We start from the raw sequence: 18,137 nt of genomic DNA on the forward strand, positions 1-18,137 counted from the left end.
CAACAACAACGTGACGACCAGAGAGCTGTCTTTGGGAGAAAAGCAAGCCATTTTGAAGATTTGAAAAGAAATCGATCAGAGCCATTGCACAAACATTGGGAATAGCTTGTACAACAAATGTCCTGAAAAAGAAGAGTTTCTGGGCAGGTCTTGCCTCGGGACATCTGCAGGGTAACTTACGAAGCGGTGGAGACCGGTCCACCGGTCCTTCCGTCTGGTCTTGGGCCAGACCTCTTTGTGAACATCTACCAGTACCATAAGGGGCGACATGGCTCAGGCAGTAAGACCAGTCGTCTGGCAGTCGGAGGGTTGCCGGTTTGATCCCCCGCTCGGGCTGTGTCGAAGTGTCCCTGAGCAAGACACCTAACCCCTAAATGCTCCTGACGAGCTGGTCGGGGCCTTGCATGGCAGTAACTTGCACTATTTGATAGGTGTAGAGCCAGTGTTCCCGCTCCTTGCTGACACCACACTGCTTAACTGAACACAACTTGCATATTAAATAGTTAAACTGAAATATTTCTTGCATCTCTGTTATGTGTACATGCATTCATATATGCAGCGCATTCATAACGCATCTGTCCTTCCCTGAAATTGCGACACACGGGGCGGCATTAGCTCAGGAGGTAAGAGCGCTTGTCTGCCGGTTCGATTCCCTGCCCTGGCTGTGTCGAAGCGTCCCTGAGCAAGACACCTAACCCCCATTACACCCTACGAGTTGGTTGGTACCTGGCATGGCAGTTTATCACTGTTGGTACAACTGAGTGTGTGTGTGTGTGTGTGTGTGTGTGTGCAACTGAGTGTGTGTGTGTATGTGTGCAACTGAGTGTGTGTGTGTGTGTGTGTGTGTGTGTGCAACTGAGTGTGTGTGTGTGTATATGTGTGCAACTGAGTGTGTGTGTATATGTGTGCAACTGAGTGTGTGTGTGTGTGTATATGTGTGCAACTGAGTGTGTGTGTGTGTGTGTGCAACTGAGTGTGTGTGTGTGTGTGTGTGTGTGCAACTGAGTGTATGTGTGTGTATGTGTGCAACTGAGTGTGTGTGTGTGTGTGTGTGTGTGCAACTGAGTGTGTGTGTGTGTGTGTATGTGTGCAACTGAGTGTGTGTGCGTGTGTGTGTGTGTGCAACTGAGTGTGTGTGTGTGTGTGTGTGTGTGTGTGTGCAACTGAGTGTGTGTGTGTGTGTGTGTGTGTGTATGTGTGCAACTGAGTGTGTGTGTGTGTGTGTGTGTGTGCAACTGAGTGTGTGTGTGTGTATGTGTGTGTGTGTGTGCAACTGAGTGTGTGTGTGTGTGTGTGTGTGTGTGCATGAGAGGCATCAATTGTAAAGCACTAAAAGTGCTATATAAATGCAGTCCATTTGCCATTTACTATGCTGATGCAAACCAACCTGGTACAGGCAACAAATATTCAGTCACTTACCAGAATTTATCCCTATTATAATGAGAAACGACTCCAAAGGCAGTGCCATGTTTGTTAATCTCTCATAACGTGTACCTGTAGAAAGAAACCAGTCATTTTAACAGTAGTATCCAATGCTCATGATGTTGCTGTATTTCCCTGGTTGGAGAAATCCCGGGTCTGACACAGAGCCCTCCTAACACCACCAGAGAGCTTCCTAAAGTTTATTCGGCCTCTAGGAAGGTTTTAGCCACAGAAAAATGGCCAGCCACCAAACCCTGACTAACTAATAGTTTTGTTCAAAAATATTTAAGGGGAAACTCAGCCTAAGAAATATTTCTAAGTGCTAGCATCAACAAAACAATGTGTCATTATATTGAAAATACTATATACATTTAATTCATGTAATGGCTTGATTTATAATTGGAAAAATAATTTGGATGTCAATTTGGATGAGACGAGTGACTGCTACTTGACTATTATGTTCTTAATAGCTAATTCCCCACCAGCAGCCGCTACAATTTATTATTTATTCATTTGGCAGACAGTTCTAACCAAAGAATACTCTCTACTTAGGGAGTAATGGGTGGTCACTGGGGCAGGATCATTCACAGCTAGGTAAGCAAGGGTGAGAGGTCTGCACTGAAGACAGGGAGTGTCTGGGTGCCAGCAAAGGGTGTACAAGAGTGGCTTAGCATGTGTGAATGCAGGCACGTTGAAGACCAGGTGACCAGTTGCAGTGTCGAGATGGCACAGGGCAATATACTGGCCAGGAAACCAGACAAGAGATTTACAAGAGATTGGTGTGTGTAACTAAGTGAGTAAAGGGAGTACCTGCAGTGACATGAAAATATATTAATGGCAAAAATAACTGTCAGATGATTACCTTGCTCAGAGCTGAACAAGAATGCACTGAATGTACGGATTTTAGGATTTTTCTTTTTGTCACACCCATTTTTACAAAAATAATTTTGTTACATGAAGATATTGCAATTGATAAAGCATTTAGATTAAATTCACCAATTTTAAACAAATATTAATGAAAAATATTTCTTGTTATAAGTGATTTTTTTATGAAAATGCTGGTGCCAACGTTAAGTTTACTTTGTATAGATTAAGGATTAATATAAAATGAAAACATACCAGGAAGTACATATGGAGCCACCTTAAATATCACTAGGATCCTCACAAAGTGTATAATACTGCAAACATAGGCCTCTCCAACAGAGCCTGCAAAACAAAAATATAAAAATATTTTAAAAAAACATAAAATATAAGCAGTGACAGATGTGTTGCTATTTGTTGTTCCCCCTCATTTTATCATAAATTTAGAATGACTAATAAACTAATCATCTTTTTAAAATGATTAAAACCAACTTATAACTATCTGCAATAGGTTCAAGCAGTTGGTTCCATTATTTTAAGGAAATATCCAGCACACCAAGATGGCATGACACACCCACACTGTATCTTCTCTGTGAAATAAAGACAATTTTAAATATGAAGTAAGGATTGCTGGGTGGCTCATTGGGTTACAGCACTGTTCTGGAGCACCCAGGGACCAGGCCGGTACACAAAATAGCCGATTGCATCAGTTAGGGGTCCCTGTTTCATTGCTCTCGGTAGGGTTGGGTATCAAGAACCGGTTCTGAGTTGGAATCAGTTACACATTTTCAAGAACCAGGAATCTAGGAAATGTGAGTCTTGAATTGTCTTATTGGATCTTGAAGATGTATTTTCAGTTGCATTCAAAAAATGAGTGAAATGCATTTAGCATTAAAAAAGTCTGCCAGGGCCTGCTGTTCTAATATCCACATCCCTGGTTACCTTGTACGTTATCACAGAACGTTACCTTGTAACGTTATTACAACCTGGCTGATATTCTAAATGTTCTTAAGTGTGGGTGAGCTTCATTCGAGAAAGCAGGAATATAGATACAGCCAAAAGGTTGTATCAATGCTGTAAATGAATTTCATATAAGGAAGTACCTCCAGTATCTCGAAACATTTACAGCATTGTGTAGACTTCAGCATTTCACCTTTTTTGATGGTGCACACACAGTCTCAGTAACAGCCCAGATCAGTTCACACTAGTGCCTTGCACATACGTACCATACAATGCACAAAACAGCATATATCCAACCATTATATTATACATTCAGTGAGCACTTTATTAGGTAGACCAGCTTGTTAATTAAAATATTTACTCAGCCAATTATGTGGCAGTAACTAAATTCATACAAGCATACAGATGTGGTCAAGAGGTTCAGCTCTTCAAAATTCAAAATTGGGAATAAATCTGAATAGGGAATAAATGTGATGTAAGTGACTTTGACCGTGGAATGATTGTTGGTGTCAGACAGGGTGGTTTGAGTATTTCAGAAATTGCTGATCTCCTGGGATTTTCATGCACAACAGACTCTAGAGTTAGTGTGAAAATAGTGTGAAAAACAAAAAACATCCAGTGAGTAGCAGTTCTGCAAAAATATGTTGTTAATGAGAGAGGTCAGAGGAGAATGGCCAGACTGGTCGAAGTTGACAGGAAGGTGGCAGTAATGCAAATAACCACACATTACAACAATGCTGTACAGAAAATTATCTCTGAACACACAACGTGTCAAACTTGGATAGGCTACATCAGCAGAAGACGAATAAGTAAAATACCTAATAAATACCTAATAAAGTACTCACTGAATGTATGTTATATTATATTTTAATTATATGTTTCACTCAGTGAGCTAACAGAGCAGCATCACCCCTCCTGCAGTTAATCCTCAAAGGGAAACACCATCATTTTTCTTTTGCTTTTGAAACATTTTGGTTTCATTTCTTCTTCAAAAGTAGGCAATGCATCAGAACCAGGATTCAATAAGAACCAGATTTGATAAGCAGAATCGCAATCAGAATCAGAATTGATGAAATCCAAACAATATCGAACCCTCCTGTAGCCCCCACTGCTTGATTGGCAGGCAAGACCACGTGTTTCAGAGGAGAACTCTACACTCTGTGTCTACACTCTCCCAAATACGCAGTAGGGATTGCAGGCACCATGAACAAGACTGTAAATAGCTAATACCATATTCACATTTAAGAATGGAACTGGACATGGAAAAAGTAAAGGAGACAGACTTACTTTCAATTTTACCCCATATGGCAAAGGCGATGGTTAACAAGATGCATGGAATGGAAACTTGAAGGTGATATAGCAACACAACCCCCTTGCTTTTAACTAAGGAACAAAGAAAAGCAGTAAAGTAAGTCAAATGTATATACAATCCCCTGTAAAAGTATTGGAACAGCAAAGTCAATTCCTTTGTTTTTGCAATACACTGAAAACAATTGAGTTTGAGGTCAAAAGATGTTCATGACAGACATGTTCATGACATGACAGATCCGACTTTCAGCTTTTATGTCCTGGTATTTTTATCAAGATTTGACAAGAAATATCACCTATTGTATAAGACCACCCAATATTTAGGTAATTAAGTATTGGAATGGTGACTGGGTTTCTTGTTGTCCAGATGTGTCCTGTTAGATCGATTCATTAAACAATAAATAGTTGGTTTGCGCCTTGGGGTTTGCTTGTGAAATGCATTTGTCAACCACAACATGAAGACCAGAGAGCTGTCTTTGGGAGAAAAGCAAGCCATTTGAAGTTTTGAAAAGAAGGGAAATCGATCAGAGCCATTGCACAAGCATTGGGGATAGCGTGAGCAACAAATGTCCTGAAACAAAGGTCAACCAAGGAAAACAACAGCAGTTGATGACAGAAACATTGTGAGAGCTGTGGAGAAAACCCCGAAAACATCAGTCAGAGACAAAAACAATGTGTACACAAACAATCTCTGTAGTAACAATCAGAAGGCAAGACTAAAATTAGAAAAAAAATGAACAGCTATGAGCCACAAAAGTTTGGAAAAAGGTTTTACGGACTGATGAGACCAAGATTAACCACTCCCAATGGAAAGGGGAATCTCCTCACTGAAGAACTCAGCACGCCCTCTGGAAAGGGCAGAGTGAGGAGAAAGAAGGGATCTGCGCATTATCCAAAATATACAAGCTCATATGTGAAGCACTGTGGAGGCTTGTGTCATGGCTTGGGCTTGAATGGCTGCTTCTTGAATGCCCCCCCCCCCGCGGCGTGGGCCTCCACAGCGTCGGAACCCCTCGAACCTCAGCTACCCCCCGCTGACCCCCTGTGAGGACTTTGCTGTCACAGGGGGACTATGGAACTGCCAGTCTACCACTCAGAAGGCTGACTTCATCCCTGCATATGCCTCCCTCCAGTCCCTACAATTCCTTGCCCTCACAGAGACCTGGATCACACCTGACAACACCGCCACTCCCGCTGCCCTCTCATCCTCCTTCTCCTTCTCGCACACTCCCCGGCCTTCCGGCCGTGGCGGTGGTACTGGTCTTTTAATTTCCCCCTCATGGAAATTCTCTGTTCTCCCCCTCTCTGACCTGTCCATATCCACTTTTGAATTCCATTCTGTTGCAGTATCCTACCCTACTAACCTTTTCATTGCAGTTATCTACCGTCCTCCAGGGCCCCTGGGAAACTTCCTTGATGAGCTAGACACCCTTCTCAGCTCCTTCCCTGAGGATGGCACCCCATTGATTCTCCTTGGAGACTTCAACATCCACCTTGAAGCCTCCCAGGCTGCTGCCTTCCTACCGCTAATCCACTCCTTCGGCCTCTCCCTGCAACACTCTCCTCCAACCCACAAGGCAGGCAATGTCCTAGACCTTGTGAGGAACTGCTCATGCTCCGATTTCACGGTTACCCCTCTGCATACATCTGATCACCACTTCATCTCATTCTCCCTCCCTCTTCCTCCCCATCCTCCTCCCCCTCCTCCCACCCACACTTCCTCAGCCCGCCGTAACCTCCACTCCCTCTCACCCTCTTCCTTTGCCAGCACTGTCACCGCCTCACTCCCCCCTCTCAAATCCTTCTTTGAACTCCCCACTGACTCTGCATCTGCCACCCTCCTTTCATCTCTCTCCTCCGCCTTTGACTCTCTCTGTCCCCCTGTCTCAAAGCCACCTCGCACATCCCCTCCCAGTCCTTGGATATCTGACACCCTCCGTACCTCCAGGAGCAGCCTCCGCGCAGCCGAGAGGAAATGGGGAAAATCCAGAGACCCTTCAGACCTCACAATTTACCAGTCTGTCCTGGCGGCATTCTCTTCTGCTGTCACTGCCGCCAAAACAAAATACTATCAGACACAAATTCAGAACTCCGCTTCTAACCCCCGGAAACTGTTCTCTATTTTCTCCTCTCTCCTCAGCACGCCGTCTCCTCCACCTCACTCCTCCTTCACTGCTGATGACTTTGCTGAGTTTTTCGATGAGAAGGTCACAGTCATCCACAGATCCTTTACAACCACCGCCCCCCTTACTGTGCCCTTCCCCCCCTCTAGGCCCATCCCTTCCTTTTCCACTTTCTCCCCCCTTACAGACTCTGATGTTTCTCAACTCCTGCTCTCCCACCGCCCTACAACCTGTGCCCTTGACCCTATCCCCTCTTCTCTTCTCCAGACTATCACACCAGACATTCTCCCATTTGTCACCTCCCTTGTCAACTCCTCCCTGTGTTCCGGCTGTTTTCCAGCATCCTTCAAGAGGGCCCACATCACTCCATTGCTAAAAAAGCCTACCCTGGATCCCTCCATCATCCTGAACTACCGCCCGGTATCTCTTCTTCCTTTCCTTTCTAAAACTATAGAACGAGCTGCTTCTACTCAACTTTCTTCTTTCTTTTCTAACAAAAACCTGCTAGATCCCCATCAGTCTGGCTTCAGATCAGGCCACTCGACAGAGACCGTGCTCCGCGCTCCTCTCCGTCCTCTCCGAGTCGCTCCATGCCGCACAAGCAGCCTCCCTCTCCTCTGTCCTCATTCTTCTAGATCTCTCTGCTGCCTTCAACACTGTGGATCACTCCGTCCTCCTGTCCGCCCTGTCAGCAACGGGCATCTGTGGCACAACCCTGGACTGGATTGAGTCCTACCTCTTTGGTCGCTCCTTCCAGGTTGCCTGGGCTGGTACGGTATCGACACCTCGGCCCCTTGCCACAGGAGTTCCCCAGGGCTCAGTCCTAGGCCCGCTTCTTTTTTCTCTTTACACTCGTTCCCTTAGCCCTGTGATCACTGCACATGGGCTATCCTACCACTGCTATGCGGATGATACCCAACTCTTCATCTCGTTCCCACCATCTGATACACAGGTTTCTGCCCGTATCTCTGCTTGCCTGAGTGACATCCAGAGCTGGATGGATAACCACTATCTAAAGCTTAACCCAGGCAAGACTGAAATGATATTAATTCCTGCTAATACCTCTCCCCACCTGGATCTCTCCATTTCCCTTGGGGATACCACACTCACGCCATCACCCCGTGCAAGGAACCTCGGCGTGGTGATGGACAGCAAACTGTCCCTTTTCGAGAACATTGCGGCGGTGACCCGGTCATGCAGATTCTTCCTATACAACATACGGAGAATCCGCCCCTTTCTCACCCCCTACTCAACCCAGCTCCTGGTCCAAGCGATGGTTCTGTCCCGCCTGGACTACTGCAATTCCCTCTTGGCTGGCCTCCCAGCATCCGCCATCAGACCCCTCCAACTTATCCAGAATGCAGCAGCTTGTCTGGTCTTCAACCTTCCCAAATACTCACACGTCACCCCCCTGCTTACTTCCTTCCACTGGCTGCCTGTCATGGCTCGCATCAAATTCAAAACATTGGTGCTAGCCTTCCAAGCAGTTAAGGGGTCTTCCCCAGCTTACCTACAAAAAATCATCAGACCCTACACCCCTGCCAGACCCCTTCGTTCAGCCTCCACAGGCCGCTTGGCACCTCCCCCTCTCCGAACCTCCACCTCACGCTCAGGACTACTGTCTGTTCTGGCTCCACGGTGGTGGAATTAACTCCCCGTTGAGGTCAGAACTGTACAATCTCTCCCCACCTTCAAGCGCAAGCTGAAGACGCACCGCTTCAAGCAGCACCTCTCCCCATCCCTCCCTACCTCCCTGTGAACCTTAATTGTTGTCTTTGTGATTTACTTTGTGTTTTGGTATTTTTAGTTGGCTAGGTAAGCAGTATTTGGATAGTTAAGTGTGGTCACTTTTGCTTTGTTGTTTGTTCATTTGTTGTTTAAAAAAAAAAAAAAAAATAGGCCCTAGTCCTTATCTTTGTTGTACGGGTAGCAATTGAAATTGTACTTCCCTCTAGGGTCTTTCTGCGCACTTAGCCCTGGTTATGGGTATGCACTTTGTTGTACATCGCTCTGGACAAGAGCGTCTGCCAAATGCCAATAATGTAATGTAATGTAATGCTTCTGGAGTGGGCTCACTAATCTTTATAGATGATGTAACTCATGCTGGTAGCAGCAGGATTCATTCTGAGGACCACAATTTTGTCTTATTTGAGAAATGTGTCCAAACTAATTGTGGAAAAAGTGGAAGGTTTTAGACAGGCCAAGTCAATCACCAGACCTTAACCAAATTGAGCATGCATTTGGAGAATGAAGGGAAAAACCCCACTGAAACAAACAACAACTGAAAAAGGCTGCAGTAAAAACCTGGAAAAGCATAACAAAAGAAGAAGGCAACAGTTTGGTGATGTCAATGGGTCGCAGGGTTGATACAGTTATTGCAAGCAAGGGATATGCTACCAAATATTAACGGTTATTTACTTTCATTTACTTTCATTTACTTAACACACTATATTCCAATACCTTTGCTCACCTAAAAATTGGGTGGTCTGACATCAATGGTGCTATGTTCTAAGTAGTCAAACACATCTAGGTGTAAATACCAGGAAATAAAAGCTGAAATTCTGAACTCTTGTCTCGTGTTCATCTTTTTATCTCAACCCTAAATGTATTCAGTGTATTGCAAAAGCAAAGTAATTGGCATCGCTGTTCCAATACTTTTTGAGGGGACTATATAGCACTTTTCAAAACATACAGTTTACAAAGTGTTTCACATCATGAGAAAACATACACAAACATACACACATAAAATGATAATAATAATTATATAGCAAGAAGGAATGTATCAAGAGAAATAAAAATAACAGAGTGGGGGCTAGAACTGCGAAGGCACGGTCACATCTGTTTTTTAGCCTTGAAGAAGGAACAGCTAAAAGTTCTTGAGCAGTGGCCTCACTGGGCTATAAGGGGTCAATAATTCAATTATGGGGCTAATACATAGCAGTTCACACACATTTACATTTACAGTAGGACTTTGAACCCTGGTGTGAAGCAGTGTTAAATAATAGTGAATTGGAACAGGAGAAAACGTGCACTATAAACACCTACCTTCCTTTCGTTTTTCTTTTTGTGCTTTTTTTATGCAGCAAACAGCAGGAATGCTGCTTACAACTGCAAACACTGCAGCAGCCATGGTGAAACCCAGGACGCACACATGTGAGGAGGGAAAACCTGCAACAGAGATTTCACTAAATCTGGGGCCCAGCAGTTGGACACTGTTAAGAAATAATGAAGTTATTAAGCATAATTCATCATTGTTAATCAATAATAAATATGCTACCACTGAATTATCCTCTTAGAAAGAGAAGCACTCAATGTGCTTTGTCTAGAATGGAACTCTGGTATTTGGAGTGTGAATACCAGTCACCACAGGTGTCGCCAAATCCACCGAAACTGAAAAATGAATGACCAACTTTAAGTTAAGAAAGCCACCATGCATGCTGAAGAGCCCTGAATGGTCTGTTAGACTGTAATGTTAGACATTAATTACAAAATATATTGGATGATAAAATGCAAAGCATTTTCAAAGTATAAATATATCATTTTGAAAACATCCGTATTTCACTATTAAAACACGATATGCTCTGTGCTTTACCGTTTTCGGGTGAATTTAAATTTGTGTGTAAGACACCAAACCATTTATTTTAGGATGATTGCGAACAGTATGTGACCATGCTACTTCATGCTTACCCTGTTTTTGTAGCCAAGCCGTTGCATTGACTGATTTTCTGTCTGTATGGACTCTGCACATGAATTCCCCTCTGTCTTCAGTTTTTACATCCCTCAGTTTCAGAGAGAAGTTGCCTTTGGGAATCTCCTCACTGAAGAACTCAGCACGCCCTCTGAATCTCTCAGGCTGTGACTCCGCTCTGTACCGCCCCTCCATAAACAGCAGCACCTGGATTTCTTCATTTGTCTTTATCCACTCGACTTCTAACTCTCCGAGAGGAACATGGGTGTCCACTGAGCAGTTCAGAATCACATCTTCACCCAAATATGCAAATACGGGCACGTCTGCACCAGTCACCGCCAGCTGTTCTGAAAAACACAAGTAACTTTTTCATTTGCATTTAATTTTTAATAGTGTCGCAAATCCTACTCCTTTTATTGCTCCTTTGTACATGTAAGCTAATACGTCCTGTTAATTTTAGTTATTTTTCAGCAAAATGGCAAATTCAGTTTGTTGTCCAATAAATTGAACGCAACATTGAAATCGGTAGCCTGTAGCCTAGTAGCTAAGCTACGTGACTGGGCCCTGGAAGGCAGGTGGTTCAAGCCCTTATGTAGCCACAATAAGATCCATGCAGCTGTTGGCTGTTTGAGCAAGGCCCTAACCACGCAGTGCTCCAGGGGGCATTGTCCTCTGCTTAGTCAACTGTGAGTTGCTTTGGATAAAAGTGACAGCTAAATAAGAAATTATTATTATAATAAAGTGCTTCTAAAAATGTCCCCTCATCCACTGCACCTCCAGCTCACGCAGAGGTAGTGGGGTATCCACAGAGCAGGGCAACGTCACAGACGCCCCCAGCTGGACAAGTAGTGGCATCACAGGACCTCGCACTGAGACCAGAACAGATCACTTTGAAAATCCGTCAGGATACGCGCACAAACCTACAAATCCCTCGGTGTCTGTTTTATTTCATGAGCTCGTTAAGAAACTGAACACACTAGAATATACATGGAGTAGCATAGAAATTAAATCTTTCTGCTAATCGAGGAATAAACAAACAGGAACATAATGAAAATGAATTATTTCTGAAAGAAAGGTGTAGCAGGCGGCACAGATGGTGCAGTGGGTAGCACTGCCGCCTCACAGCAAGGAGGTCCTGGGTTTGAATCCCCGTCGGCCTGGGCCTCTCTGGGCCTCTCTGGGCCTCTCTCTCTCTCTTGCATGTTCTCCCTGTATTCATGTGGGCTTCCTCCCACAGTCCAATGACATGCAGGTTAGGCTAATTGGAGAGTCTAAATTGCCCATGGGTATGACTGTGTGAGTGAATGGTGTGTGTGCCCTGCGATGGACTGGCGACCGATCCAGGGTGTATTCCTGCCTTTCACCCAATGTATGCTGGGATAGGCTCCAGCCCCCCTGTGACCCTGTTCAGGATAAGCGGGTTCAGATAATGGATGGATGATGTAGCAATCAAAACGTTTTTAAATCCGTAGGTTGATAGTGTGTCGACATACAGAGATGATTAATTCCAGAAAATCCAAAATATTTATTTGTGTGTGTTAGTAAAAAAGAATACATTTGAGATTTTCAAATATTCATTTTCCAAAAGATTAAATTTTACAGAGACATTTTTGTATTTAATTTTAAAAAGTAACATATTACTGTAAGCAACTGACTACTTTTTACCTAAAAACTTGATCAAGGATGTAAGGAGCAACCTCCCTGCTGATTGTCTTATAGAACTGCAGGACAGCGTTGCCTAACTCCGAGAAGTGATGCAGTTTTAACGCCGTAGGGTGGTCACAGAAAATATTGATTTGATTCAGTTTTTAACTATTCTGCCAAAGTGCTGAAATGTAATGTAAAATGTATAGTACGTTTATTTAGGACCTTTCATAGAACATAGCACCATTGATATCAGACCACCCAATTTTGCAAGAATCTTATCTGTACAGAATGTTAAACAGGTGTCTAAGACTTTTGCACAGCATAAGCACAGTATAAAACGCCAGTTATCGCATGTATAACATATATGACGTCAATTACCTTCGGTCCTGATAACGCAGATCAACGACAGAAACAAACAGAGAACTCTCATCTTGACCTTCATCATAAGTCTACATAAGTCTACATAAGAGGACGTGAAAACTCGAAAGTAATTAAGCTAGGCTACTAAAAGTGAATTAGGCTAAGAAAAGCTGTTTACTTATAACAAATCAAGATAAAAAGTATTCGTTGTATAACTTTTACTTTCGTTTTCACTTACGTCACATGTAGCCGACAACGCCCTCAAAATTACAGGAAAATACTTGCATGCAAAATTATCAATTTAACACAGACGTCTGAATGTCAGTTATATCAATTATATTAATCATAAAAAAATGTTTGCACTTGCTGAAAACCTCAAAAGACTGTAAATTAAATTGATCAGCCCTAACGCAGCCTGCTCAACGCCGAGATGTATCAGCACAGATCTGACAGTCTACTGTACGGCAGATTGATTAAGATTAAAACCTCTCAAAAAATTAATAATCTTAGAGTAGGCTAGTGCACTGTGCAGTGTATTGTGAAGTCTACTTATTTTGCAGTTTTCTAAACATTTTTTCCAACATGCCCTTGAAAGAATGTGTATTTACATAATAATATTGTTCCCACTGTGTAGGCTCTGGTACCTAATTCTTACAGTATTTACACATTTTGTGTGACACGTTGATGCAAGTACTCAAGACAATAATTAATTCATATAGTTTACAAAAGCTCTTTAAAATGTTATTAGAAAATGTAAATATTCTTCTCATGTGGGCGACATGGCTCAGGCAGTAAGAGCAGTCGTCTGGCAGTCAGAGGGTTGCCGGTTTGATCCCCTGCTCGGGCTGTGACGGATTTTCAAAGTGATCTGTTCTGGTCTCAGGTTTGTCAGTGCGAGGTCCTGTGATGCCACTACTTGTCCATTATCTTAACCCGCTTATCCTGAACAGGGTCGCAGGGGGGCTGGAGCCTATCCCAGCATACATTGGGCAAAAGGCAGGAATACACCCTGGACAGGTCACCAGCCCATCGCAGGGCACACACACCATTCACTCACACACTCATACCCACGGCCAATTTAGACTCTCCAATCAGCCTAACCTGGGAGAACATACAAACAGGCCCCAGCCGACTGGGATTCAAACCCAGGACCTCCTTGCTGTGAGGCGGCAGTGCTGCCCACTGCACCATCCGTGCCGCCCACTCCTGGTTTATATGTCCGTTAAAATGAATCTGTATGTGCATGTGAAAAAATGTTTTATTACGTGATCACGATTAAACTACCACCTCTGCCTCATTTTGAGTCCTGAAATTGATCAACTAAATACAAACAGTACATTTGAGTATTGATTATTTTGCAGTTTACTGCACTTTTAAGCACATTTAAGGTTTTAGTTTCCCAGAGTGAAAGTGCTGTGTATGTTACTTACTGCATCCTGCATCTCCTCTTCAGTGTCACCCTGCTGTTCCTCTGGTGTTACCTCCAGGCTCTCTGTGGATTTCCTGAGGTCCTCTTCAGTGTCACCCTGCTGCTCCTCTGGTGTTACCTCCAGGGTCTCTGTGGACCCAGTGAGGGCCTCTTCAGTGTCACCCTGCTGCTCCTCTAGTGTTACCTCCAGGCTCTCTGTGGACCCACTGAGGTCCTCTTCAGTGTCACCCTGCTGTTCCTCTGGTGTTACCTCCAGGCTCTCTGTGGACCCACTGAGGTCCTCTTCAGTGTCACCCTGCTGTTCCTCTGGTGTTACCTCCAGGCTCTCTGTGGACCCACTGAGGGCCTCTTCAGTGTCACCCTGCTGTTCCTCTGGTGTTACCTCCAGGCTCTCTGTGGACCCACTGAGGGCCTCTTCAGTGTCACCCTGCTGTTCCTCTGGTGTTACCTCCAGGCTCTCTGTGGACCCACTGAGGTCCTCTTCTCCTGGCTCCATCACTGCCATGCCAGGGACAACAGGCTCCACAGGGGAGAGCTGGCTGGAGGCTTCAGTGTCTGCCGTGGTGATGGTGGAGGTGCCCTGGGTCTCCTGTAGGCCGGTCACATGATCACTTTAGTCATTTAGCCGGTTCTACAGAGCGACTTCAACACACTTTACAAACATGCTATAATTGCAGATATCTAATGAAGCAGTACAGATTAAGGACCTTACTCAAGGGTATAAGAGCAGAATTTCACCTGGGATACAAAGCTGCATTGTTTCTGTTACAAGCCCAGGTTCAACCATTACACTATACATACCACTCGCCTGAATATTCAACTGTAATGTTCACCCTTAAAAAGCAATTAGATGCCATAATGTTGGTGCATTTGTCTCCACTTGGTTGTTGCTGTGTACTTTATCTGGGTCACACTACACTACACTTCCATGGAGAATACTGAAACACACTCAATCATTATGAAATGAATGAAATGAAGATGAAAGCACAGTGTACAGTACTTACTCCATCCTGCATCTCCATCACAGCCACCTGTGGATCTGCAGTACCCAAATCGCCCAGCAGGGGTCCTGCTGCTTTATCCTCCTCATCTTCCGGTTTCACTTCTTCTGACCTCCCGGTGATGGCCTCATCTCTAATCGGTGCCGGTGTCACACTAGGGCTGGAGAAGGCTTGTGTGTCCTGGCGGAGCTGTTTGACAGCAGCAGTGACCGCTGTAGCAATGGCAGCGATGGTGTTGGCTTCTTTGCTGCACAGCGCCCCCTTCAGGGCCTGAGGGGAGCCCACATTGCTCTGCAGCTCGGTGTGAATGAACACCACCATTCTGTCCCTGGTAGCCCGTGAGAACTCCACCGTCTGGCTGAAATCGGCACGGACCGCGTGCAGCACAGACACCACGGTGCCGACAGCCATGCTGCTCAGCAGCCTCGTGTCCGTCTCGTCTCTGGCCCCGTCTCGGGCACCACCCTCGTCCATTATCACCTGGAACAGGCTAGACACCACGTCCACCACCACGTCTGGCAGCGGCTGTGGACGTGAGGCGGGCTGGTATGCCAGCTCGTGCAGGATGTCCTTCAACGGCGCGGGCGCCAAAAATGCCAGACTCGTAACGGGAGGAGAGTGAGCTGGGCGGTAAAACACCGCCGTTCGGTGACTGCCTGCAGGGTGAGAGAGAGAAAGCATGCTGAACCACGGTCACAGAATAAGAACAGGGCAAGTTGTGATCAGGCAAATTAAAGACCTGACCAGTAAATAAGTAATTTTGCTGGCTCATAAAATGCTAATTGCTTAAAGACTGATATAAGACAAAGATAAAAACTCTCAAGTACCATGATCCACTCAGGTACTTAGTTACTATACATGTCATTTTCATTGATTACAGTAGAGTTAATCCACCGCACCAACATTACCAACCAAAATGACTGAGTGGGCCCTCAGCAACATTTCATCTCCAGGTTCCTCTGTGATGCACAGGAGAAGAATAGTTGTACATGCGCATGGACATGCGTGTGCGCAGGGCTTACAGGTCAGTGAGAGTGGCCTGGTGAGGGGTCTGGTCACAGGCTAGACGTGGGCTGAGGGGCCCCAGTCCCTGGTTCCCACAGACCTGTCTGCAGCCCCTCTCCATCTCCTGCAGCTTCAGCCGGATGTTCACCTCCCAGGTCTGTGTTCAGGAGGCATCATAAGCCCAAAATCAGTCAGTGAGAGAACCATGAATTTACCGTTACTGCCCCTGTGTGTTAATGTTATTAACCTCTTTCTGTCCATACTCTGGTTACTGGTGATTCCACCATGGTCTGTGAGGTGTCCACAGGACCTACTTGGCAAGGTGCTATTTAAAGAGCATTTATAATTTGTCTTAATGCTATTAACCTCTTCTCACAAATTTGGAACACCCAATCATGGTCACCCTGCAACGCTTATTGATATTGTCGAGAGTATGAGCATGTGCAGGAATTGCCAGGGACGTCACAAAAGACTTTCTTGCAGCCTTTTTACATTTGAATATGGTATGTGCTCAGCCCAGGTTCTTTACCAGGTAAACCAGGCCATCCTCCCTGCCTGAATCTTCCATCTGGAATCTGAACACAAACAAAGTCCTCCGTGTTAATTCTCATCCCTGCACGGCCCCAGCACAAACACTGTCGGACTGAAGTGAACTGAGCACAAAGTTTCCTGATATAAACAAGTCTTAATCCCACGATAAAACTGCATTTTGTGGTGACAGTAACACATTTGTGACACAACATACATTTTAACAGAAGACCCACGGTGAAAACCAGCCTAAAGCTCATGCTATTCCCACATTTGATGATGCAGGTGTCAGTTGCCTGAGGGGAGGGGGGTGCTCCATAATGATTTCTACACTAAGCTCAGGGCTAAATGCGGGATCACTGTTTCACAATGGGCAACATTATTTTCAAACCCCACTGAGCATTCTGAAAGTGTTAGTGGTCCAAACCTTTCCTTGACGATATCTTGGTCTTCGGAAATTATCCAAGCCTTCATGTCTCCGATCGTAACATACCAAGGGATCAGACCACTCTCCCCCGTAGGTTCATGAAATCAGTCACAACCTCTTTCTGCAAACCACAATCACCCGTTGTGAACACAGCAACTTTCTGATTTCATTCAGCGTTGCTGTGAACACAACAGTTCACTACTCTAGCAGGTTAAATTACTAAAAGGTTCAATTTTAAGGTTTCATTTCATTTTAAACTAAGTGACGTCGCCGCCTCTGACATTCTTCATTTCCCAAAATTTCTTTTTAAAATCAAGCTCACCATAGACGCTCTTCTGCATGCCACTGCTGTAACACGTGGTTCTGAAATTCTGAAATGCACTCTAAAGCATGTACTGTGACGTCAAATGCTGAGCTTGATTTTAAAAATAAATTCTGGGGAAATTAAGAATGTCAGAGGCGGCGACGTCACTTCGTTTCAAATGAAATTAAACCTCAAAATTGAACCTTTTAGTAATTTAACCTGCTAGAGTAGTTGTTTCACCAGATAGGCCTACTTTTCACAGGATGCAAATTCTTCGGATGGATAGGCCTACTCTTACTGGAATACACTTTCATGAAAATAACACAACCCACCTCTTTGCAGTAGCATCAGCTCAAGCAAATATGACCCAGAAGCAAGAATCCGAAAACCCTTACTTATAAAAAACAATTTAGGACTCACACGGATCAGATTATTAAATGAGTGGTTTTGAATAACAACATTCCTTATGGAAAATGGCCTCATGTATGCTAGGGTACAGTAAACAGTTTTACAGCATCTCTAGAAATGAAAATGTAGGCTATTTAATGTGCACAGAAAATTATTCCCGTCAGATACAAAAAAAGCTTGGTGAACATTACTTAACTTTGAAATTAGCCCATTATATATTAAATATTAACTTAGGCATAGATATAAATACCAGTACAGTAGCCTGTTTCTTAAGCCAGGGATCGGCAACTAGTGTGTAGTAGCCTTTGCAGATTTTTTGCTGCCACCAGTTCCCCTGGCTCAATCAGCAATTAGCCATATGCACCATGTAGCATTCACTCGTAAATTAGACTACAATAAAATTCTACAATACAAGAACATTTATCAGCTGCTGTTTATGACAGAATGTGGCTAAAAACACACTTTGTAAAACATTGCGCTAATTAAATTATTAAGAGCATTTGAAGTTAGTCTAAAATCCAGATACGGCCATCCTTGCCCATCCCTGCGCTTTATCGCTTGGTTACACCGTCGATTATCTGCCCACATAACGAGCACTGTTTTCCGATACAACACAACAAGAACAATGTGAACATGGGACTTTTTATTGTCCTTAAATTCAGGTTT

At 44.3% G+C, this 18,137-nt stretch overlaps 1 protein-coding gene across 4 annotated transcripts in view; it reads right to left on the bottom strand.

The window, feature by feature from the left end:
• Positions 1-12,577, bottom strand: part of LOC133140657 (uncharacterized) — a 35,580-nt gene extending 23,003 nt beyond the window's left edge. For 3 of the 4 annotated variants that reach the window (XR_009710022.1, XR_009710021.1, XM_061260752.1), the window contains exons 1-6: positions 12,388-12,577; positions 10,362-10,709; positions 9,720-9,842; positions 4,531-4,626; positions 2,542-2,628; positions 1,420-1,494 (exon numbers count right to left, since the gene is read on the bottom strand). Coding sequence is in view for 1 of the 4 variants with exons in the window: in XM_061260752.1 (XP_061116736.1) it covers positions 1,420-1,494; positions 2,542-2,628; positions 4,531-4,626; positions 9,720-9,842; positions 10,362-10,709; positions 12,388-12,454 (796 nt within the window). In the remaining 3 variants the exon portion in view is untranslated. The remainder of the gene's footprint in view (positions 1-1,419; positions 1,495-2,541; positions 2,629-4,530; positions 4,627-9,719; positions 9,843-10,361; positions 10,710-12,387) is intronic. The other variant, XR_009710023.1, reaches the window with a different exon arrangement.
• Between the last annotated feature and the right edge of the window lie 5,560 nt (positions 12,578-18,137).

Source organism: Conger conger, chromosome 11 (genome assembly GCF_963514075.1).
Source record: "Conger conger chromosome 11, fConCon1.1, whole genome shotgun sequence".
Classification (NCBI taxonomy): Eukaryota; Metazoa; Chordata; class Actinopteri; order Anguilliformes; family Congridae; genus Conger; species Conger conger.